Here is a 24,035-nt window from a genome sequence, read left to right on the forward strand (position 1 = left end):
ACTCCGCTTCCAATTGAATTCTATCCAAAACTACGTACATCCCAACAAACCAAAACAACAACAATAACCCAAAAACAAAACAAAAAAAAAAATATAATACCCTTCTTTTTATTTTTTCCCCCCCCGGGGGGGGAGGGGGGGATTGCAAAAAGGGTAGATAATATATTCAAGAAAGTAGAACGAGTTAAGTAACGGGGATGACAGTCAACAGGGTGGGACCGTTGATGGTGAGCTTTCGGGTAACAACGATATTGAACGCATATTGGGGCGTGGAAGTGTGGAAGATGGTGGAGAACTATGGATGATGGATGGTGGATGTGGAGAGACAGGTGGGTAATAGATAACTGACCCAGTGGGCCAGGCTGGACGTCTTTTGGGTACGATGGAGAATTTTCCTGAGGCCCGGCGGGGATCTTGGAAACGATGCGCCGAATGGTTGCCCAGGAATGATAGAGTTAAACGTTGTTGTTGTTGTTGTTGCACCAGAACACAGTTACATAAATCCGGGTGGCTTTTGTGGACACTCGACCAAGCAGCGCAGAAACAAACGTCTGGGACAGAACCCACCACTTTTCTCCGAGTTCTTGGGTGGGAATCCACGTCATGTCAGCCCCAGACCCGTTAAACTAGTTACAGGCTCCAATCCCGGGACACGACAGCGATAGATTACGCATCCATTTTCCTCCGGAAGTTAACTACCTTCCTCTGTCTCTTGACAGGGTATTTTCCCGGATTATTTATTCATTGTCCATCCGGCTACGGATAACAACCAAGAACATGAATGAGCACGGTTCAGCTTGATTCTACTCTATTTGATATTTACTCTGTAATATACGCCGGAAGCCTTCCCATCACATGATCTGCCTCGGTTCGTTTTCCGAATGGAGAGAGACTTGGAGACTGACTCAATTGGGTTTCAATCAGGTCTGAGGTTGGATCCAACCACTGACTGTACTTTACAGTATCTATATTGACCTCGACCTAATCTTACCAGTTCTAACAAAGAAGCTGCAAAATATATACGTATATCATGGAAGCAACTGTTATATGGATTGGATAGGGTATGTGTATTTGAGGTTTGAAGGTTCATTTGGTGCTTTGATCGGGTCAGATACTGGAACTAGCTTGCCATGTCGTGCAGGAACAAACATAAAGCCTCCTCTTTTCCACCAAACAAAAGAGAAAGCCGGGTGGGGTGGTGGGGGGGGGGGCCTGAAGGGTCTTGGGTCTGAACTTTGTTCAAAAAGAGAAAAAGGGGGGGAAAAAAATAAATAAAAATAAATAAATAGAATAAATAAAAAAACACGTTTCAAGCAAGGAAAAAAATAAAAGGCGAGTCGCCTTATCTATCGATTGATCGCAGACGCTGACCGGGGTGAAAGTTTAGAAGAAAGGACAATAGGCCGTTTTGAGCCCAAATATCCCAGTACCCTTCTTGCCTGCCCTCTCTCCTGCCATTCCACTCTCATAGAAGTTTATCCCCGGTTCGCGATGCAGCGATTGAACCCCTCCTGCCGCCTGCTCTCTTCTGTTTTAGTCACATATATTTTCCCTCGATAGTTCCTACATAATCCCACAACCAAACCCGCCTTTCCCCACCAACCAAGACACGAAAGATTTGAAAACACCGACCCCGGTCGCGAAATCAAACGCTTAGATGGACGAAGGGTACAACATCACTCGTACAGTGGCACCAAAGGTCTTGGGAGGGAGGTTGTGTCTGAATTGAGCGCGGACAACACCCGAGTTGCCTGATAAGAGTAAACGTCGCCTTTAGCATATCACGAATCCGAAACTGTGCCCAGCAGCCCAACTCTGAGAGCGCGATATATATATTAAATATATATGTTGACATACCGTGTGTCCGTGTGACCTTGCCCCAGATGACTCTAATCTTCGAACCCTGAACTTCGCGCTTGGCCCGGTAGACGAACGCAACTTTCTTTCCGAGGTAGAAGTTGGCGGCCTTTGGAGTCTTCTACGCCCTCAAGCTTGATAAGACTATATTATACACATAACACCTTGTTAGCTAGGCAAATCCACCATACCTCCCGGGACATCATTGTTGAAGCCCAGGAGAAAACGAGGGGGTAACGGTATATAGTACCTTGTGTTGGGGTTTGTGGCGCGCTTTCCACGCTGGTAGCTCAGATGCCGACCCCTAAAGTAAATATCCCATTAGTTCTGCTGCATGTTTCGATGCTGCATCTGCATATATATCCCATCTCTTCTCCAAGCCCCCATATCAACTTCAGATGGACTCCCAGGGATCCAATTTGGCCGATGCAGAGGGGGGGGGGGGGGGGGAACTGATTTTAGGAATCGCCTTACTTGACATATACTAGAATCAATTCAACAAAAAATTTATGTTAGCGCACAAATTCACCAGTTATAAATTTGTAAATATTACGATTCCTCCAGTCAACCCCAGGCGCTCTGTTCACCAGCCGCACACCACAACGAAAAAACACTGCGATCCAACACAACAAACTCTCCCCAGAATACAAAAATTCCGTAGTATCAAGCATATGGACGCGATATCCAATCCACCGCACACAAACACACTATCTAAAAGATAAAAAAGAGATCCCACTCACGTCTGTGACCGTGATCGGAAGGCATGGCGGGCCACCGAAACTCTGTAAATCGAACGGGGGAAAAGGGCTTGAAAAGACGGCAACCCGGTTGGAAGGGGGTTGGGTGTTGTTTCTTCTCTTTATCTTTCCCTTTTTCGAGGAAAGGGGGGGGGTTCGGGATCGTTGGTCGGCGTTCGTTGCTCGTTGCTCGTTGCTCGTTGTCGTTTTGAAATCGAAATCGAATCCAAGTCCCTTTTCGGCTGGTTGTTGGTTGGTTTGGTGCGTGTTGGACCGATTCGGCATGGGCTGATTTAGCGAGCCCTAAGTTGTTAGGGGCGCTTTGCCCTTTTTGGTAGTATGGAAGTTGTGTCACGTGATATCTGGCTGTTGATAAAAGCCTTTTCTTTCGATGAATGTTCATCTTATGATATTGATCTGGTTATGGTCCTGATTGTGGGTGTTTTATTCATTAATATGTCTGGATGGGATCATACAAAGCTATAGGTAACCAGGACAAATAGTGATTCAATCATGATATCCATTATTAAGGACTTGGGACTTCGAGATTCCTCCTGCCATTGGTCTCCCTACATGACGGCCAATTGGAGGTAGGTAACCTTGAAACTTGCATTCCAAACATTTGATAGGCGAAATGTTTCTCCATGTCAAGGGCACTGTCCGCGTTCCTTGCTAATTCCTCAGAACCCTTTTCAGTATGCACTTCTGCCAGTTCTCATCTTCGCACTTGTGGCAAGTCAAGCGTTTTCACTCTTCTATGCTGAGATTCATGATTCACAATAGGTCATATCAATAACACTACATAAGGCTGAAACCCTTGTCGCCTGTCTTTGTATATTGACAATAAACTATGGCCACGACCTTTTGCTCTTTGCCCATTGTTGATCTGACCCCTCTGAAGAACCCCAATGGACTGAGAAAGGAAGAACAGAAGAGCTTGGCAAACCAGTTATACGACGTCTTCGTCACAACAGGATTTGCCTATCTGGTAAATTATCCTTTGAACTTTGATCACGAAACTCTTTTCGACATTACCAGGGAGTTCTTTGCTCTCCCGATAGAGGAGAAGATGAAGTTGTCCAAGCGGAGCTTTTGCAAGGACAATCTGAATACTTATCGAGGGTAATCCGCGCATCACATATTTTACCGTGGTTATTTAATTAGCATGAAATGAACTGGGCCTTCTAATTAGCTGATGAGTGGTATATAATTAATGCTTTAATTCGAATAGATACTTCCCCACCCAGCCAGATCTGGCCAATGATAATCTGAAGGAGGGCTTTGAGATCGGTCCGAAACATCACTGTCCGCAGTCATCAATATCCAACGGTAGCACAAATCCCGGCAATCTGAAAGTCAATCTCTCAGAACCCAATGTCTGGCTAGCACCTACAATATTCCCCTTCCGCTTCAAACTCGAACAACTACACAGCGAACTACAGTCTCTCGCCTCAACTCTGCTTTCCCTCTTTGCAATTGCCCTGAACAAAGAGGCGGATTTCTTCTCGCCATACCTAACAGACTCACTCAGTACCTTACGGCTGCTGCACTATCCACCGAATGCAAACCCCAAATTGAACCCATCAATATTACAGCAGGAGACATCACCAGATGCCGATTCCGACTCCGACACGGTAAAGCTGTGCTGTCCACCCCATACTGACAGCGGAATTCTTACTTTACTCCACCAGGATGCTACGGGGGGTCTAGAAGTTCAAGATTCCGATGGGAAGTGGATTGCCGCCCCGTACGTTCCTGGATCCATCGTTGTGAACATTGGCGACTTAATGGCGAAAGTGTCTGGTGGAAGGTTTGTGGCTACGATGCATCGTGTCCGTGCGCCGCCTGCAACTGCGTCTTCTCCTTCTCCCGGTGCGGATGATGGGATGCAGCAGGGCCTTGGAATGGGCAGGTTTAGCGTGCCATTTTTCTTTGAGCCTGGTGAGGAGTGTGCTGTTAGGTCAGTCGATGATGACATCGACGGTGGTGGTGGGACCGGTGCTCTTGTGTATGGGGACCATGTAAAAGCGAAGATGAAAACTTGGGTTGAGTTCCAAGGTCTCTGAGGATGGAACATGGAAGGTGGGCTGGGTGCTGCGAGGGAGCTCATTGAGTGGCTAAAGGTACAGATGGATGTATGTAGTGTTTGCGTATATTGTTCTAATGGAACGCTGGGTTACCTGCTAGTCCATGTATGTGTGTTTCGTTTAACTGCGCGCTGTGATAATGATGGAAACTTCAACTGAAATTCTTCTGTTACATCCATAACCAGAGATATTCTTGAACAGTCACAATGTGTACAAGTACAAGGAATCAACCCATGCTTCACTATTTTTCCATTGCATGTGAATCACCGGTTTCCTGAAACCTTTCCTGTTGCGATCCGGTCCTGGAATCACCAGAACCACAGCCCTATCAGAGAACCCGGTCCCTTTCTGCCACAAAATACCTCTTCTTTAATCCCCCTTTCTTCGGCATCTTTCAGTTCCCGTTCAAAATCCCAGATGACAAACATTGGGCGATTCGATGCTCGATCCCGCAATATCGTGCTTACCTCGTGGGCCATAGCTGCATGGGGCCAAAAAGATATCAGACCTTATCAGGTATGCATTTCTTCCCCCAGGATATATTTTTTTTGGGGGGGGAGCAAAAGCAGATAATCATGGCCCCGGAAAGATTGTCTTGCCCACGCTCAGAACCGAACTGGGGATCTTATCATTACGCTACTAGTGATACGCTTTAACTGCCACTAAACCACGCGGGCACAACTGGATGATTCAACATCGGAAAATCAGTTCAGGCTGATCAATGCCTGAGTATGCTTTGACATACACTACGGCTAAAAGCTATTACTTCTCGCTTCCTCAAAATCCGAACTGGATGCGACTCGTTAACTAAGGTTGTTGTTAGAAGAATCTCTGGTCCGATGGGTGGAAGGGTGCAAACGTGCGGACCCTGACCTCAAAGGATAGAATAGTGTTCCACGTTTTGATGTCGGCATATATTCGGTGCGCTCATTTGGTCTTCTTCTTTGGCCTATTGGTAACAATTTTTCACCTCTTTCTATCGTCATCTCCCAGGAGACAGGCAAGTCCAGGATCTCTCATAGCAGACCGTGGACTACGTTTCATTCTGCCTTGAGAGGTCCAGAGGAGTATCAGGTATGCCCTGATACTACGAAGACGTCAAAGATGAGGGGCGCCAGCAGACCATCACGCCACCACCAGGGCCACAGCTACTTGGAAACTATCTCTTGCGGCAATCAATTTGGCATCCAGGATCAACCATCTTGACCCCTTTTCAATTGGAGACCCCAACTTGAACTTATTGGCTCATGTCAATCCAAGACAGAGCCCGAAGCAGCCAACTCACGCTATCTCCAGGTTGTGCAACTCTTGAACCCATCGGGGATTCTTTGTTTCATACAATTCTTATTTCGGCTACTGGATGACACTACAACAAGTCGTATCTAAGGAAGTCGTACGGAAGATTATACGATGCTATACTTGCAGAGTACCTCAGCGAGAGTGGTCCATTCACCTATTTGTGTTGGACCGCCTGCAACTTTTGAAAATGAATTCCTCGTCGACTTACAAACATACCCACCGTGGTGGCTCCCATGTTACTGCCGGAGATGTAACGTGACAGTCAGATCAAAGAAGATTTTCGTAGCCCTCTACTCCACCTTTCCACCTTGACGCTTGATAGAGACGTTGTTGGCTTAATTAATTATATAAACAACATAAGGTTTTGATATGGTTAAAATCTGCTCACTGAACCACATTTGATGACAGCAAGTACCAGTGCTAACCTGGTACTTCACTTTCTCAGATCCAGGTTCAACAAGTTGGGGTTAAGGGATGCCGATTTTTTTCATTGTTGTTAGTGACCTTGAGTCATCCAGCCATAGATTGATAGTTCATTTGCTATTTCTGCATATACGGTGCATGCGAAGGAGCAAAACCATTGAGTTGAGCATCCCCTGCTGCATCATATCAGAGTAGGTAAAGCTAAAATGTCAAAAATATTTCCACGAAACGGTTATGGTTGAGCCCCAAGTCGAGGTCTTCCAAATTGGTGGGCCTTTGTCCGCTCAAACACCTAGATGTGAAATGATTTCTATCACTAGCCCTGATCTCCGCTCATACGGATACGATGAGCATCCGATGGTCCGGCAACCTGCCTCACCATTCCTCGTGTTTCTATTGCGGATGGCTAGACACAGGTTGTAAAACTTTTAGATCACGAACTTCCCAAAGGAGTCTCGACCATTGACAATCCTAAATACCTATTAGGTTCCTAGGTAGTTTTGGGTATATGCCAGACCCTGCATATCCATCTCCTAGTACTACTGTTGGAACATCGATAACACAGTTTTGATCAAGATAGCATTAATAATCGTCATACAGACTTGATAGTACCACTTTGGGACAACATCTCTGTTCATGAACAAACAGTCCCAACAATTCAACACCACACGGGGCACAGACGAATATTCCCAATATTCCCAGCCGATTTCATGCTTCCAGGAGAGCCGGCAGGCCCCGACTGGATGCCAATGGCGCAGCTGTATTATCAGAGGTAGCTATTGAGTTCCACGAGTACGCGAGGAAAAAGCAGAAGTGATACTGATATCATGAAATCAACATTGTCGGAACTAGTTCGTATCCAGCGCACATATAGACTCAGAACGGAGGACGTTCTTGATACCAAAGAGCGCAAGTTATATAACTTAAAAAGCCATCTCGATAGAATTACAGGACTATTGGAAGACCCAAAGCTCTTTTGACCAGCTTGGTGGCATTTACAAGCTGTGTCCATTGGATGCAGCGGTGCACAAGGATGTCACACAACAATTCCTGAATTAGATGAAGAAGCTGCACCATTCGACGATGAAAGATGCAGATGCGGCAAAGTCTATACAATTGGTAATATTTTTGAATACCAAATTGAAGAGGAATCTAATCGTAATAGTCCAGGTAAAAGAGGGTCGATTCCCCAGGACGCACCTCCAGTCCAAAAGTATAAGCCAGCAAGACTTCACTGTACAGGGGCCCAATGGATTGACTGTCAATTATCCAGCCGTGGAAAACATTGAAGGACTGCTTGGAAGCAATTCAAGCCTCACCTACTGCTTCCAAGAAAAACAAACCTCTCCCGCAAACTCCGACGATGCTGCTTTCGCCGACCCCGACGCGAATCCAAAGAACCATCTACCAACTATTCAGATTAGTCCCTTGTATACGGGGAGAGGACGAAAATGGGACGGTGTTTCGAGAGATTGATAAATGCGAGTGTCAACGATCTATTGGAAGTCGCTTGCCTCCCATTCTATTGCCTTTGGGGTGCTGGAACACACTGTCCAAGTGTTGGTAATGAAGGAAACCCTCGATATCCAGTGAAGATGCGCCTTCCAGGACAAATACTAGGGCTATTACCGATGCCCGAGACAGGATCTGATTCCCAGTCAACTGAAGATGGTTCCGCAGTCTCTCGAAATATTTGGGTTCGCCCGGGGGGGGGGGGGGGGGGCAATGATTTGACTGTAGAGATGTGAAGGGGGTATCTGAAGGAAACCGGGTGTTGACTTGGAGAAACCTTCTACATATGCAGAAGCGGCTGATTCTACGCAGCAGTTTTCGGGGAGGACGGGTATCCACGAACTTCAATACCGACGCTACCATACGCTGATGAAAATCGCTTCGAATCCAACCAGTGTGCATTTTCCGATGCATCATATGACGCTCTCCCATTGGTGGTCTGGCATGCATATATGTGCATATCTGGCGAGTTCCCCAGCTATATCCAACGTTCTCGAAAGAGTCTCCTGCTGGGATAAGCCGATCCAGAAACGGCCTGGAAGCTTCATTGTCTCATCGGTCGTCATCGACTCCGCGGCACGGAGATATCCCCAGGTCCTTCCAAGAAATAGAAATTACTACCCCACATTACTAAGCTGTGACTTGTACGCATGAAGCTGATCCTGGCAGTAAGCAACGGCAATGCCGATTGCGGCAGGGTGAATCCATTGTGTATATCTGGCTGGTTGAGGTTTAGTTAGGAGTTAAAATATAGGTGCTGAGAAAGACATTCTAATTGTGGCATGGGTTGTCTGTTTTTCACTGGAGTGCGAGGTGATTGCCGTGAGAGTTAGAGAGGGGTTGGACGGAACATGGAGTTGCGGAGAAGGCCAACGGAGACTGTAATAGAAAGCACACACATTTCCCCGGCCCTCTTTTAACTATATAGGCTGATATCATCAGGTTAATAATAGAGGACTTCTTTTTGTATATTATAAGGATATTGTAATCAACCACCGGATTCAAGATACCTTATAATAGATCCCAGAGAGCTCTCCTATAGTGCATATGACATGCCTTTGCCCCCTCTCCTCCACCTTTCGTCTCCACGTGGAAACAGCAACACCGTATCAACCGCTCTAACAAGTAGTGAGAGGTTGTATCCCAGAAACTGCCAAACCCGACACTTGATGCTTACTTTTCTATGGATACCTATATCAAGAGCATAAACGCCATGCAATCCAGAGCCAGCTAGCCAGCCAGCCAGCCAGTCAGCCACACACAGCATTCAGATATATCCATGGATGTCGCCAGGATGTCGCAGGGTCCAATCCCCGTCCCGCCCCGTCAAATGCCATGCGGAGCTGGGGCTGCGGGGCTGAAACGTGCAAGGGGCCGAAAGAGGGTTAGCTTCCCCCATAAGTTAAAAGCTTAAAGTTAAAAAGATGATCCTTTCACTTTGACAGCAACTACTAGGACTGATGTGCGACGAATTGAGTTGACCCCAGATAGATAGAACCCGTTGGGATTGTTTCACGTCCCATTATTAACTAGATAAGGAAGCGGTGGGTTTTAAAAAGACTGATTCTTCACTACGATATCCGAATCTACGTTGAATTTCTTCTGAGCTTCGTCTGTGTGAACGGTGGGCTGGTATGTGTAATATGTATGGGAAGAGGATGACGATGTAGAGAGGTAAAAAGGAGACAAGACTGACTGAACAAGACATGATCAGATTGAAAGAGTAGAGATAGATAATTTTAAAAAGCAACTTGACTCGCAATCTTGAAACGTCTTCACTTCTTTCTCGTAGTTTCACTCTCCATTCATATACATCCTCTCCCTAAATCCGCCAACTTTGGTAGGAAGTATATAAGCTAAAGTTCTAAAAAGAACAAAAGAACATTAACAGAAAACACGCATGTGTATACCCGTTTTAGTAAATAGCATTTACGTCTTACCATCAACTAGCTTCAAAAGAGAACAAAGCAGGAAGAATACCAAATAACGATGTAAAATATAGGCATAAAACAAATGTGGTGCTTGGGAATCAACTTCAAAAACAAATCAGTCAGCTACACACATCTCATCACATCGTACACAATAGGAAAAAGTAATTAAAACCAAAAGCAGATAGAGAAAACAAAAATTCAACACTAGACATCGTGTGTAAACCAGTGGATATATGAAAACAAACAAACGAAGAATGAGAAGGTTAAAAATGAAGAAAAGGAAGAAAAGACAAAGTGTCAAAATAAACTGTTCTGAGAGGAGAAGAGAAACCAACCAGTCAATGAATAAACCCAAACCAAAAAATAAATAAATAAATATAAAAATATAAAATAAAATAAAAAAAATAAAAAAGCCAAAACATCCCGCCACTCCATCCACCAACCTACAAATCACTCTACCTTCAACCTCTTTCCCCCCGTCGCAATGCCCTCAGCAACACCAACACCAACACCCTCAGAACTCTTCCTCTTCCTCTCCATCAAACCCCCATCCTCAACTTCCTTCAAACCACTAGAACCAACGTCAACACCAACAGTCGCAAAACCAGGCCCACTCTGCACAACAGGCGTAGGAAACGTCAATGGACTTGGTAACACATTACTATCGGGCCCTGATCTCCCAAAGCCCCATTCGGGATAAAAGCTGGATGGCGATGGAAGCAAGTTATCTGATACAAAGCGGCTGGGGAGCGCGGAAATGGGTGTGTCGATGGCATTGCCATTATTGTTGCTGCTATTGATGCCATTGCTGTTGTTGCTGTTGTTGCTGTTGGTATTGTTGCTGGGGTATGCCGGGTTATTTTGAGAAGCCGTTACGGCTGGAGGTGGAGGGCGGGCAAATGGGTTTGGCGGGCCTTGGGCACCTGCGCTTAGAAGTGTGGTTGTGGATGGGGAGGGTGGGGGGAGAACAACACCGGAGTGTCCTGTATCTGCGCTGCCTCGGGCGGGGGTGGCTGCTGTGTTTCCTGTTGATTCTCGAGGGGATGAATCTGCAGTGGCGCTGTCTGCATCTGAATTTTCGCTTGGGATCTGAACTTTCAGGCGTGGGCGTTTGGCGCCCATTTGGAGACTGTTTGAGCGGGAGATCGAGGAGGTATCGGGGATCGAGGAGAGGGAGTGCATGCCTTGGGAGTGGGCAGGTAGAGTTGCAGACCTTGCAGGAGGTGGAGCAAGGGGTACGGAATGGTTAGTTGTTGAATCGGTAGGTTCCTGTTCAGGTTTGGGGGGAGAATCGGTCTTTGGAGAGGAAGATTGCGGACCAAATCCAAAATGCTGCGCAAGTACGGAACCGCGATCATCAATTGGGGTGAAGATGCTTCGCGATTTTGATGGTAAAGGCTTGGGAGGTGGAGTTTGGGTTTGTTCCGTTTTGGGTTGCGGTTGCGGTTGTTGTTGGGATGGTGATCGTGAATGTACGGGTCGTTCTGGAAGGGGAAATGCCGGTGGCACCGAAACAGACTGTCGCTTTTGCTGCTCGCGTATGTATTGCTGCGCGGGCTGGCCCATGGGCTGATGAGGGGGTTGTGGAGTGTGATTTCGTGGCGGTTGTGGTTGCGGTTGAGATTGGTGTGGGTGCTGCACTGGTAGAGGATGAGGACGTTGCTGGGTATGGTGAGGATGAGGGTGAGGGTGATGCTGAACCGGCGGTTGCGGTGTCGGTTGCGGAACTGGCTGGTGTTGTGGCATGGCATGATAGGGATATTGGCCCTGTCGGGGGGTCTGCTGGGGCATATTTGGGTTCGTTTGTGGGTTATACATGGAAGGGTTTGGCATATATGTAAAACCGTTTTGAGCAGGTGGTGGGGTTGCATGGTGACGCTGCTGCTGTGGAACTAGCCCCGAACCGACCCGCTGGAGGTTGTTTCTCGATGGCGGCCGCGAGATGACTGGCTGCGGAGTTCCGCGTCGAGGATTGAAAACGCCATTAGGCATTGGCGGGGATGCGGAAGGCTGATGGTTGACATGTTGGAAGGTGGGTTGGTTTTGGATCTGTTGGGGGACTGTCTTGTGAGTCTTGGGAGGGGCTTCCTCGGGAAGGGATTCATCCTCATCATCGTCATCCATGCTTTGTTTTCCGGGAAAATCAGCAGGTCCTTTATGCTCGTGTGGTTGGCCATACTGAATTGAATGATATAGGTTAGCAAAAGACCTACAATGGAAGATGAGAAAGGGGAGAGCAGGTGTGATGGAGCGCAACACACATATTGGTATCGTCCAAGAGTCTCATTGATATCGCCCGAGGAGAACTCGTATAATTTCTTATTATGACCAAATATAATGACGGCAACGTCTACAGAACAAAGGACTGACAACTCGTGTGCCTTCTTGAAGAGACCACCCTTGCGCTTGAGGAAGGTTCTATTTTCATCGTAATAGCGCGACGCAAAGTTAGTTGTTTTGTTTATATGCGCGTCGAGGGACAGAAAGAAGAGGAAGAAAGAGAAGGAATGCAAGTCCAAACCCAAGGACACTTACACGGAGCGATTTCGATCATCAGTGATGGCCTTAATTTCGATCTTTCGTCGACCCATTGTTGAGACGGTAATGCGCGCCTACGGGAGACAAAGCTATGAGCTTTGCTAAGACGAATCCGGGGGAGCGTGGGCTGCCCAGTTGGCAGTCAGGAACATAGAAAAACAGCAGTCGCAGCAGCAACGGCGCGAGACAGGGCAGTTGAGCTTTGGCCTTGGGGACTGAATCGAGGTAAAGATGATTAGATGGAGGGAAGAAGATGTATGTATATTGGGTGAGAGAAGGGTGAGGTGGAGAAAATCTGTAGTTTTCTGATGGCTGTAGTGTTGTTATTTTGAGGCGATTGACGAAACCCTGGCGCCCGCTGGAAGGACAAAGAGATCAAAGGGTTAGTGACTTGGAATGCTCTCACTAACAACAACTGCAGCAGCCAAGGTCAGACTAAGTACCAGACACGCTATAGTCGCAGAGTATTGGAGAGGTGACAAGTGATAGTGTGTTGTTAGGTGGAAGTAGTGGTTGGTGTTGATGAGCGGGTTGATGTGGTGAGAACGAGCAGAAAAAGAACAAAAAGTACGTGCAGGAAAGTGGGTTTCGTACGGTTGAAGAACTCGAAAAACGGAGGAGTGGGTTTAGCTAGCTAGCTAAAGATGGGCGTTTGAGGTTGGTTGTTTGAGTTGGTGGTATAGGAGAAGCATAGGCCGTCGTCAGTGACAGCTGTTGGTGCCTGTGGTGGTGTGGACGATGTCAGTGGTTAGGTGGAGGCTGGCAGACGCCGGCGTTCTAAAGATAGAAAAAATATAAAGGGAGAGAGCGAGAAGTGGGAATTAGGAAAGGGCGGACGAGCGAAGGGGGAAAAGGGGAAAGGACAGATCAGGAAGGTGCACGGACTTAAAGTCCAAGTCAGCAACTCAGCAGTGGGGGATTGGGGAAGCAGGCACGCCGCCTGATTGGCCGAGATCCGCTTACGTGAGAATCTGCTTATCCCTTCTTATGGTCTAGCGGGTGGGGAGCCTCGGCAAACAACTGCAGTTGCAGGCTGTGTGCGGGCTGTGTGAAGGTGCGTGTGGATTGCACCAATCACTCCTACGCAATTACTAACTGTTCATTGGGGAGCGAATGATGAATGTATCAGCCCACTGAACCCACCCAGGATGTTGGACCGCAAGGTGTGGTCGTGGCAATAGTGTACTAACATGTCACGCAGTTCTTCCCCTGGCTGCCAGTGGTTTGGTTCGAACCAGGCTGCCAAATAATCCCTTGCGTGGCACGACGGTTGCCCGCGGGACAAATTCACCCGCGTAGAACTAAGCAAATTTCCAAACTGGAAGAAAAGGACATGTTAAGTTTTCTCGAAAAATAGTCCCCAAATACTCCGTTATAATCAGTCAAAGAGTCGAGAGGGTGTTGATGGGTGACGGACATGGGATCTTTCCTATTCCGGTATAGGGCTCATTTTACTTGCAGTTTAAATCCATGTTATGTTTCTATTTTTATCCTCCCACGTTAGCGTCCACTAACTTTTGCCTGTTTCATCTCTGATGCTCACTCGGAATGTGTTCGGTATTATTCCGGTGCCGATCTGAAAATCAATGATGTATGGATTTTCTTGAACCCGCGGAACAGAGAAGGTTGAGACCCAAGGACAAGGGAGAGCCTATCCTGCTGTCTCTGAGTGGGATTAGCGCCACTGGGACAGAATAGGTATGGCCCGAGTTGATCTGTGCCAGGAACAGAAATCATAACTTTTTCTTTTCTTTTCTAGAAGTTGTTTACAGAAATCCAGATAGCTTCTTAGTTTCAACAAGGTTCAATAAGAAGTTTGTGTGTTTACAGACACCACCCAATGACCATCTTCAGAATGCTATGGTACCATTTATAGACCCATCCTTGTAGTCAGCTTCTCCGCAGATGCTAAGAATATCTCCCTACCTCCTCTAGACTAGAGAAAGCCAACTCCACACTTTCCCCCACTACCTTCTTCCAACTTGGCCAGCTTCAAATCCTACTCAAATGGGGATATTCTGTGTGGCCCTTCCGATTCCCGGAGGGATGGTGCCAAATCATTTTTACCAAAAGCAGAGAATTAGTCCACCGGAATCCAAGCTTGCAAGGTACTCATGGACCCATAAATTTCCCTATCTGGCCCTCCACGAAGTGAGAAGTGTGCGAGAAACAATATTACTTTATATCCACGGATTCATCCAAGATCTTTTTGACTCCGGGTAAGTTTTCGTGGAAAGGAAGACAGGAATGTGTCACATGTGGAACAATGCACTGGCGAGTAACCCATATATTCTTATCAATGTTAAAAGGGCCGAGTAAATGTCTTCAATAGGAGAAATCGATAGTACTCTCTTGTTCGATTCACCCCGATATCGGATGCAAAAAAAAAAAAAAAAAATAAGAAAAGAAAAGAAAAGAAAAAAAGAGAAAAAAAGAGGCAGTTAACAAATAAATCTCTCAAACAAATATACTTTTAATCTAAGCAAGAAATATAATGAACATATTGATGAAAATCTGCAGCAAGTCCTCAACTATCTGTTATTAATGCAATTAAGACTGATGATCATCTTTTGAGATCAGATCATCTTTCACATCACCTCTCTCATCTAGCTAATTCAATCACGTGAAAAAAATAAAATAAAATAAAATAAAAAATAAAAATAAAATAAAAAATTCAAGTAAGTATCACTGTTGAATATTTTAATACTAAATATAAATCTAATCTTTGGATCTGTGTACATTCTCTAACATTGTGTTCAGATATACATATCCTGTAGAATAAGGCCCATGTCTTGAAGTTGAGTTACTTAAATTCTACCTTTCTTCTTAGTTTATTCAGCTTTCAGATTTCTGGCAGCTCTAGTTATTTCTTCTTCCGCTGTTAAAATAGCCTTTCTATATACAACGCAAAACACTAAACAGACGCAATTCTTTAATTCAGAAGCCGGAAAGACCTTCAATTAAAAGCCAGCAGCTAGCTGAGCCAAGTCTTTCAATTTTATTGGATTTGCATACGAGGTTGTCAAGTTATTAGATTATTTATGATTTCTCTTCAATGGACTTATCTTCCTTTGGTGATCTGAAAAGTGACGAATTTAACTGCAGTTACAGCCCACATGCGTCACGCACTGGAAGTGGAAGTGGAAGTGGAAGCGGGATGGGTTGGGCTCAAGTTCATCAATCTAACATACATCCTTCCATCAAGAACTGACAAATCAATCGTTGATTCGCGGCAACTCCATAAACACACTGGGGATGAAAACGTGGGTCCTATCTTGGTTTGTTTGCCCCGACCGCATCACATGCATCCGACGCGAATGTCGATGTCGATTACTGTACGTGCACGTGCACATACCATGAGGTACATCTGGATGTGACCACGTATGAGGTTGGACCAATCGCCTCTTATATGAGTGTGGCACATCCAGAATTTACTTTTTTGCCTTGGTTGAGAGTGGCCATTTTCAGAAGAAAAGGAATAACTGTAGATCGAAGGTGAAATAGCGGTGTCAAAAAAGCAACAATCACTATTCAGTTGCGGTAACTAACTAACTAACCAACTAGTCAACTAACTAGTTTATAAAATTTGCTTAACTAGTTACACTTCATCTCCAAGCTAGGCTTGCACGCTTTCGCGGGTAGAAATCCTGTTGCGGGCTTGGAAACCTCACTCGCGTGCATACAGTGATGCCACCCGGTTTACCGTAGAGTTTAACATTCAAGACATTGAAAACAACTCGGGTATAATAATAACTTTGGAAATCTAATGGGATGTGCTTGTCATTAAGTGGATGCGCCGCCTCAGCAACCAGTTCCAAAACAGGCGTCAATCTTCCTGATAGATAAAATTTGTGGCCACTGCTTTGTCCAGGTGAGAAAAGTAGTTAAATTCTAAGTTAAGCCTCAAATTTTATTTTAGAGACACTCTCCAGACAGTGCCATGAATTTTGCCCAGCCTTACAAGATTGACCAACTTCGATTTCAGTGTCCAGCAACTTCTAGAACCCGGTGAAGAATAAATAACATCATGACCTTTAGAGGTCGCACGAATGGACTTGACAGGTATATTTTTTTCCGTCTTTCGGCGGCGGGATGCTTCGGGCAGTTTCGTGGCGGAAGGATCTTTAAATCGTGGTTCAGTTAAATATTTTCTTGACATTGCCGATTTCCATTCTCAACGGGCTTAGCTCATATGTGAGAGAATCCAGCTAACTAGTGCCTCATTGATTAGATGACATCTGAAAATGTTATTTACTGTTTCTAAAAGTGATAATTTAAGAAAAATCGTGGAAGAGTTCAGCTGTGAGGTAACTAAACATCAGCATCCTCCCAAAATATGGAAGAAATTAAATAAATCAATAGGTAAGAAATGGAAAACAAGAAAGGTGGTCGGCTTTACAACAAAAAATGACGTCAATATTGCTTTTCAATCATCTTTTTTGCGCTCTCAAACAGGACTCCTACCATGAATGATAACATCGTTTCTCTGAAGCTTTTGCGCAGAGTAGTAAACAATAACCTTTAGCGATAATCCTAATATCTGTTGATTGAAGAGCTGATGTATCTATCGTTCCAACTCACGTTCTTTCCCAGTCCATCTCCGGCGGATGCTGCGAATTGCCATGCTCACGAACAAGTCTCTGAATAGTTCGTTCCACCAAGAGTATAATAATTATGATCGGCTCCCTTTACGGATGGCATTGGCGGGAAAGCCATGCCAAAAGCCATGCCAGTATTCCTGTCATTCTTGATCAGGGCCAGAGCTGCAGAATCATAGAAATAAGCTCTAGTTTCTCCACAAAAAGTAAACAAAGAAAATAAAAAAAAGGATAAGAAAAAAAAAAGGGTAAGAAAAAAGACGGGAAAACACAAGGGACTCGCAATTATCCCTACCCATTATCAAGTAGGCATAACTAATTATCTGTAGATTTTGTTGAACTTTATGAGCAGGAAAACAAATACAAGTTACATATATGACGAGCAGAGGAACGTACCTGCCATTTTCCCCAACCAGCGGGAACGCGTCCATCAATTCCCCCAGTTTGGTAACTAGTTTTCTGCTTTTTATGTAATTTTGGTGGAGAAACGAAATTAGCTGACCATCGCATTGGAAAGCGAAGGAAGAAATTCATAGTTACCCATTGCGTCATTTCCGTCTATTTCAATATGTGGGATGACTAATGGCGGGAAGACTCTTGCCATTAACTAACTAACTATCGTATCCAAGGAAACTCCAGTAGGAAGCGGATGGATTCTTATTTTCCCGACGCTTTCTTCTTGGAGTAACTAACCCCTAAGTTATTCCACTATATCTTGTCTGATTGCTGCTTCGCATATGACTACAAGCCCAAATCTGTAGTTTTCTGGTTGCAATCGTGGAGTCGACACTCTGTAACCTCTTGACAATTTCCTACATCTTGAGGAAAATAAACAGGGAGTTGCCCATCGTTTCCCAAACTCGATCATCCCAAAAGGTGATCGGGTTGTCACGGTAGGTTGACGGGGAACAAACAGTTAAGTTGGAAGCAATCCAGATGATTCACTTCTTGAAACATATATATATAGTTATATTCGCATATTGATGTCATACTTATAGTGGACATCGTCGGGAAACGCATTGTTCAGCCATCTATCCTAGCACCATAGGTCAATTTGGCTAGTACTCTCGGCCATTCGCTGAAACAGCTCCAGCTTCCCAGAAATTATCAGCGTCACAGGGTAAGGAGATTGAAAGAATTGCATTTGCACTCTCTTACCAATCACATTTTTCAACTGACAGTCCCAAACGGAGCCTTATAGGTATATATTGTGTAGATCGTATTTGCCCTCTTATAACTTCTTATAACTAATGTCGCTGTGGTCATAGCCACTACTTAGAAGTCTATCAAGTTCGTGCAGACGTAAAAGGGCAACATTTATCTTCCTCCCCATCTCATTTAGTCATGGCAAATATTGTAACTAATTACACACTACAAATTCTGCTCTTACCAGTTGACCTATGCCATAACCTTTTACCCGTGTTTCAATATGTCCTCGGAGTTCATGGGCGCAATCTTTTATACCCAGGATGAAGGAATAGCTAAGTTGTGTGGAAGTCAAAAAAAAAATGAGAATTATAAGCCCTTTTCCAATGATTGAGAGAAATAATTAGTCTTTTATGTTTGAGTTGAGTGGTGTCATATGAAACAGTATAGAAAATATCACAGAAATCTAACAAGAAGAAAAGAAAAAGCAGAGAAGATGAAACAGGATATTTGACAGAGATTTATGTGTATTTACATACACAGATGATGAGACTGGTGTGAATGTTGTTGATATATATACTAATTGAGAACGATGAATCACATACATAAATGAGATCAGAGGCAAAAAAGAAAACAATCAAATATGAAAGAGATATTGCAACAGCTACATTTTAAATTATAGATGTTGCATTGCTGGTCACTGTCAAGATAATTAATAGTTGAGCAAGTTAGTATAAACGAATCTGGATTAATCTCTTGAAAAGAATTGAATTCCGCCTCCAAATAATGTTACAGTGAAAAGAGTCACCGGAATCTGGGACGCAATTCTTTGAGATGTGGACATTGCGAACTGAACCACTAACTTGCTGCACCGCGTCTGAAAAAGCCCTTTAGCAAAGTGACGAGTTTAACCAGTTAACTGTAAACTCGTTGAAACATCTAACTTACCTAGGGCAAGTTCTCCAAACAGCATATGTTTCGTGTGCATGGAATCTGCAACTAGTAAAATCCTCGAGTCCAATTTCATAATTCGACTTAACCTGAATCGGAGGGTTAACTACTAGACGTTCCAGGCTACATCGTTAAACATTTTTGGCATTCATTCTTCCACAAGCTCCAAATAATAGTGTTTATGACTTGCATGGCTTGCATGACATCTGCGCCGCAAGGTCCCCGCCTAAGATATTGGAAGTCAGAAAAGATGTGCAAATCGTTATCATGTTCCCCACTCAGCTTCACGGGTGCAAGCTGCTTGCTGCTGGACTTCTGAAGAGATGTTTGGGAAGCCTCTTTTATTTATCCTGGCAATCCCGCCTATCGGTATTCGGATTTTGAGTCCGAATTGTGTTTGAAAACTAAGAGGGCACTGTTTGGCGAGGTTGCGTTGATTTTTGGCAAACCTAGTGCTTTGCTTGCGCTGCCTTCTTCGGATGCCACCTGCTCAAAATCCCAGCCATGAAAAGCAGGCTGCTGTAGTGAATACGGCAATTGTGGGTTTGGTCCTGATTTCTGTGGTCCAGAGAAATTGTCTGTTCTCTTGTGATGCGAAATCAAAATGCGGCAGTAAGTCGCTGAATCAGTGAACCCACCATTTAATCGACCACCCTGGCGATATTTCTCCAAATATCAGACTAGAGGTCATGCTCAGATTCGAAGCTCATGTTTTGTTTTCCCATGTCATAACCGTTGGAAAATCCATTGCTCCGACTTGACTAACTTATCATGATTCAATCTAGAATGCGCACCGAAGGGACTGGAAAATTGTCCGCTCAATGTTTGTTGCTCAGAATTCGGGTGAGCCTTATTTTAGTAAATTTTATAGGCATCCATCATGGAAACTGGCACTGATATACGAGTGAAAGTTTTGTGGTACTACGGAAGAATTTTGTGGGAAGCGCTGTCAAATGGGTGCGAGCAAATTAAAGACTGTAAGTACACCTCAAAGCGCTCAGGTAGCTTTTTGGTTTATATTCCCTCACTGATTCAAGCTGAAGTCCATGCTCTGGGAGCTCTGCAAGCTAACGTTACATTGGCTACTTCAAGAGTTGATATAGATTGGGAATACCCGGTAGCTGATCGGGGTAGGAAGCCTACTCTCTTTTATATAGTTACTTATAAAGTAAACGCGACTGATTTTGCATAGGTGGCGCGGAAGATGGTTTTAGAACTTACGTCCAATTTTCAAAGGAGCTAAGAGCTGCTGTGGGAAACATATATGGGATAACAGTGGCACTCTCAGATTCATATTGTGAGTTCTTGATTAGGCTACTTATCAAAGTAAATCATAGGCTAACACAAAATGCTAGGGTAACTAGTTAAGAGGGTTTGATGTTAAAGGAATGGCCCAATACGTGGACTGGTTTAATTTTATGACATATGATATCCATGGCACCTGGGATGGCTCCAGCAAATGGACAAATGGGATTTTTACCCCCATACAAGTTAAACTGGTAAGCAACCTAGTTATTTAGAAACTGCTGATATGTCCCTAACAAATGGAAGAAATATCATCAGGTTTGGATCTTCTGTGGCGGAACTCAGTCCCTCCTGAGAAGGTTTCCTTGGGTCTAGCATTTTACGGAAGGTCATTTGCATTGGCGGATCCTAGTTACACTACTCCAGGTTGTACTTTCACAAGAGACGGTGATGGGACCTCCGGCGGTGCTAAGCCAGGTAAATGTACTTTGACCAGCGGTACACTATCCAACTACGAGATCAACAGGATTTTGAAGGAGAATTTTCCACCAGTCATTCATGACCAAAACTAGGCAGTAAATAGGATTTCGTGGGATCGCGATCAATGGTACGAACATGTCTTGAACTTTCCCATTTGCATTTAACCTCATTTTCCTCTACTTTATATGCATCTTGTCATAGCTTCCATTTTCTACTTTTGGCAATTGATTGCAAAGTACAATAGGGTTTCATATGATGATGTTGATGCAAGAACGCTAAAGCAAAAAGCAGATTTAGTGAACAAATTGTGCTTGGGAGGAATCTTCGCCTAGGCCATTGATCTTTGGGGGCCGGTACAATGAAGAACCCGAGTTCTATTGAGTAGTGACGAAAAGGGCCTTACGGTGCTGATGTAAATGGAAGAGACGGCGGATCGGGGGATGTCTACGTCTCTCCAGCTATTTTAACGAAGGACAATCCGGTTATAGCATGTGTACGCCGTTGTACATTTCTCATGCCCGCAATCTCCTTGAACGCACCCACCACAATCACCTTCCCTCCCGATACGACCTCTTTGGAAGTTGCATGGCCGACAGTGCATGTAGTTACTCTTCCCGGGGGTGCAGTATCGGTATCAACCGGCCTGGAGAGAACAATTCAGACCGCTGCACTTACCATTCCTCCTGTTACGACAACAAATATCGATCTGTGGAACTGGAGGGTTACCGACCCTGATGCTCCAAAAGCCACATATGTTCTTATGAGCAGCATCCTCCCGTCTCCCCTTGTGGTTACAGATAGACTGCCACAAAAACGGAGGAGATGATCATCCGAAACAAACTGGGGGACAAATTAACCCTCAGGCCATGAACATCCCAGGCAGTTCAGCAATTGGGTCTGATGCAGCTATCCTCCCTGGAATAATCAATGGAAATAATCCCGGGAGGGCTAACAGCGTTACAAAACAGGCCAAAGACCGGATCTGATGATTCCCATCCTCCTGGGACAACCAAGGGAAACAACCCTCAGAGAACAGATGATGGCATGAAACACTTGACGCCTGGGTTAGATGACTCCCACCATACCCGAGCTGCCGGGGGTAATGAAAGGGACCGAGAAACGAGACTTGATCTTGACCATTTAATCCCTACATCCGACCTGCCGGGTGGTGCAACAGACTCTCTCATCATGACTAGGACAATTACTCCGCCACCATATCCATACGTCCCCGATATAAAGACCGATGACGACCACGGTCGGAGCATATTACCCACCGTCATATTTACAAAAGGTCCCCCCGACCCTGTTTGTACAGGAAATTGCGGATTAAAATGCAAGGCTCCATTTTGCCGTGAGCCTTGTGAGCATGATTGCCGTGATGGGCGCGACTTCTTTTCTGAGAATGACAAGACGAGACCTAAAAATGTTGTTAATAAATGCAGCAGTCGAGACTGAAAGGACGGCAAATGCATGGGATTATTTTTGTATCAAGTTTGGCTGTTTTGGGCTCGATTGTCTTGATGGAATCTGCTGGGGTCCTACATGCGTGATTACGATGTGCGGCGGGCTGGACTGCATTCCGCAGCGGGGCGGTTGCAGCGGTGTTGAGTGCAGATCGAGTGGGTGCGTGGGTCCGGACTGCGATAAGGTTACGGGCCGATGTTTCGGCCCAAAATGTATTGGCCTTTGGCTGCGATGGACCCGACTGTGAAAATGGCAGTTGTAAGGGCCCTCGCTGCACCCCATTACCTGTGAAGGCAGTAATTGCGCGTCTGGGTTTTGTACGGGAGCCGAGTGCGAGACAGGAAAGGATGGCTACGGCGGAGCACAAACCGCTCGTCGATGCACTGAACTTGTCATGAAAATACAGCTGAGTACGGCGAGTCGTGACAGGATGAGGACCGCTTGTTCCACGGTGACCGGGTGCTGCTCTGTTGAACTCACGACTATTACTACCACAACCACCACGACTAGTTCTTCTATTAAACTTGCAACTATGATGGAATTCCAGTTGACACGCCGCAGCACTATAGTGCCTTGGGCCAGCATCTTGTATACCAGATGCACAGCCGGGATGCCACTAGGATTCATTTTAAGCCAACCACGGCGGAAAGAGAAATGCCGAGGAAAACTCCAAGTCCTCCAGGAGAGGGGCCTGAGGTCGTAAAATGCTTTGAAAAAGGCAGCCCAGCGCATCGCGGAGGTATGATCGCAACTATAGAGAAATTTTGTTGTGATATCAAGGGCAAAAAACAGTGAGACAGGGACAGAAAATTCAAGGACTCTACAACGCTGCGTGCTTAAAGGGATTTTTTTCGGCTGCGTGATTGAAAAAAAAAGAAAAAAGTTTCTGTAGAAGGAATCAACGATTGTGACCCATGGGAATTGGGACGGAGGACTCAGGGCCGGACGACATGTGTGGTCATTCCCTGAGAAAGCCGGTTGATAAATGTGATCAAACGGGGACGAGTTTCGAACAAGGTGGCATTTTTAACGACTGATTGCGCTCGCTGGACTGTCTATCCTAGCTTCAATCTCCCGGGAGGTCCAAAGGCTAGATACCCGCTGCGGAACAGTACCGGATTCTCAAACACCACCTTCCCGAATACTACGACACCTTGGGCGCCGTTCAATTCCACCTCGAATTATAACTGACCAAGCGAGTTGAGTTGGTTATGATTTGGTTTCGGATACTAGGTAGAGTGTCATTATCTGGTGAGGATAGCCATTGGGGACCGAAGTGCGCTAAATCAATCGAATGTACGAGAGTACTGTTGTTTATATTCACCCACGTCCATTCGCGATCTCAGGGGTTTTATATACATGGTGTTTTTTTCATTTTGATGTTCTTGGTTTAGTAGGTCGGTGTGAGGCTACGTCATTCTCTGTAACATCTCTGTAACAGTCTAACTAATAAGACGCTCCGATCACTAGTTAGTTGAACTAGTTAAACATTAAACTTGGCTCTTGCTTAACTACTTACTGGTGAAGTTTATATATATTCGGGCTAAGGCGCAAGGAAACCATTTCCGCCTGTACATCCATTCATATACTCGTTTACTCTGGCTGAAGTGGTGTCTATTGTGCCTATCGGAGCGATGTAACCAAATCTCTCTAGATTGATATTTTCTTGGAAGTATGCGGAGTGCTCCACATATACCACTAGGATATCACGTATCTCCATAGATATCGTCGTTTCAAATTATACTTCATAAAGACAGCTCAAGCATT

The 24,035-nt window shown here is 45.1% G+C and overlaps 8 protein-coding genes across 8 annotated transcripts; 5 read left to right on the forward strand and 3 right to left on the reverse strand.

Annotated features, from left to right (window-relative positions):
- Positions 1-1,653: 1,653 nt before the first annotated feature.
- Positions 1,654-2,879, reverse strand: PADG_04183 (60S ribosomal protein L33-A; the record flags this gene model as incomplete). Its single annotated transcript, XM_010761049.1, has 4 exons — positions 1,654-1,751; positions 1,858-1,978; positions 2,108-2,161; positions 2,598-2,879. 4 exons carry the CDS (start codon positions 2,877-2,879, stop codon positions 1,654-1,656), a joined length of 555 nt encoding a protein of 184 aa, XP_010759351.1.
- Positions 2,880-3,444: 565 nt separating this feature from the next.
- PADG_04184 (uncharacterized protein) lies at positions 3,445-4,660 on the forward strand (the record flags this gene model as incomplete). The annotated part of the gene is made up of 2 exons (XM_010761457.1): positions 3,445-3,716; positions 3,826-4,660. 2 exons carry the CDS (start codon positions 3,445-3,447, stop codon positions 4,658-4,660), a joined length of 1,107 nt encoding a protein of 368 aa, XP_010759759.1.
- Positions 4,661-5,098: 438 nt separating this feature from the next.
- On the forward strand, positions 5,099-5,887 carry PADG_11718 (uncharacterized protein; the record flags this gene model as incomplete). Its single annotated transcript, XM_010761644.1, has 2 exons — positions 5,099-5,197; positions 5,567-5,887. The coding sequence occupies 2 exons, from the start codon at positions 5,099-5,101 to the stop codon at positions 5,885-5,887; spliced, it is 420 nt and encodes a 139-aa protein (XP_010759946.1).
- Positions 5,888-7,486: 1,599 nt separating this feature from the next.
- On the forward strand, positions 7,487-8,569 carry PADG_04185 (uncharacterized protein; the record flags this gene model as incomplete). The annotated part of the gene is made up of 3 exons (XM_010761050.1): positions 7,487-7,833; positions 7,962-8,100; positions 8,228-8,569. The coding sequence occupies 3 exons, from the start codon at positions 7,487-7,489 to the stop codon at positions 8,567-8,569; spliced, it is 828 nt and encodes a 275-aa protein (XP_010759352.1).
- Positions 8,570-10,296: 1,727 nt separating this feature from the next.
- PADG_04186 (uncharacterized protein) lies at positions 10,297-12,437 on the reverse strand (the record flags this gene model as incomplete). Its single annotated transcript, XM_010761051.1, has 3 exons — positions 10,297-12,024; positions 12,108-12,264; positions 12,382-12,437. 3 exons carry the CDS (start codon positions 12,435-12,437, stop codon positions 10,297-10,299), a joined length of 1,941 nt encoding a protein of 646 aa, XP_010759353.1.
- A 7,522-nt stretch (positions 12,438-19,959) lies between these two features.
- PADG_11719 (uncharacterized protein) lies at positions 19,960-20,896 on the forward strand (the record flags this gene model as incomplete). The annotated part of the gene is made up of 4 exons (XM_010761645.1): positions 19,960-20,056; positions 20,117-20,209; positions 20,272-20,376; positions 20,643-20,896. 4 exons carry the CDS (start codon positions 19,960-19,962, stop codon positions 20,894-20,896), a joined length of 549 nt encoding a protein of 182 aa, XP_010759947.1.
- A 422-nt stretch (positions 20,897-21,318) lies between these two features.
- Positions 21,319-22,259, forward strand: PADG_11720 (uncharacterized protein; the record flags this gene model as incomplete). The annotated part of the gene is made up of 3 exons (XM_010761646.1): positions 21,319-21,594; positions 21,668-21,699; positions 21,773-22,259. 3 exons carry the CDS (start codon positions 21,319-21,321, stop codon positions 22,257-22,259), a joined length of 795 nt encoding a protein of 264 aa, XP_010759948.1.
- A 21-nt stretch (positions 22,260-22,280) lies between these two features.
- PADG_11721 (uncharacterized protein) lies at positions 22,281-23,000 on the reverse strand (the record flags this gene model as incomplete). The annotated part of the gene is made up of 2 exons (XM_010761647.1): positions 22,281-22,553; positions 22,638-23,000. 2 exons carry the CDS (start codon positions 22,998-23,000, stop codon positions 22,281-22,283), a joined length of 636 nt encoding a protein of 211 aa, XP_010759949.1.
- Positions 23,001-24,035: the final 1,035 nt, after the last annotated feature.

The sequence above is a fragment of the Paracoccidioides brasiliensis genome (assembly GCF_000150735.1).
Source record: "Paracoccidioides brasiliensis Pb18 unplaced genomic scaffold supercont2.4, whole genome shotgun sequence".
In the NCBI taxonomy this organism is placed as follows: Eukaryota; Fungi; Ascomycota; class Eurotiomycetes; order Onygenales; family Ajellomycetaceae; genus Paracoccidioides; species Paracoccidioides brasiliensis.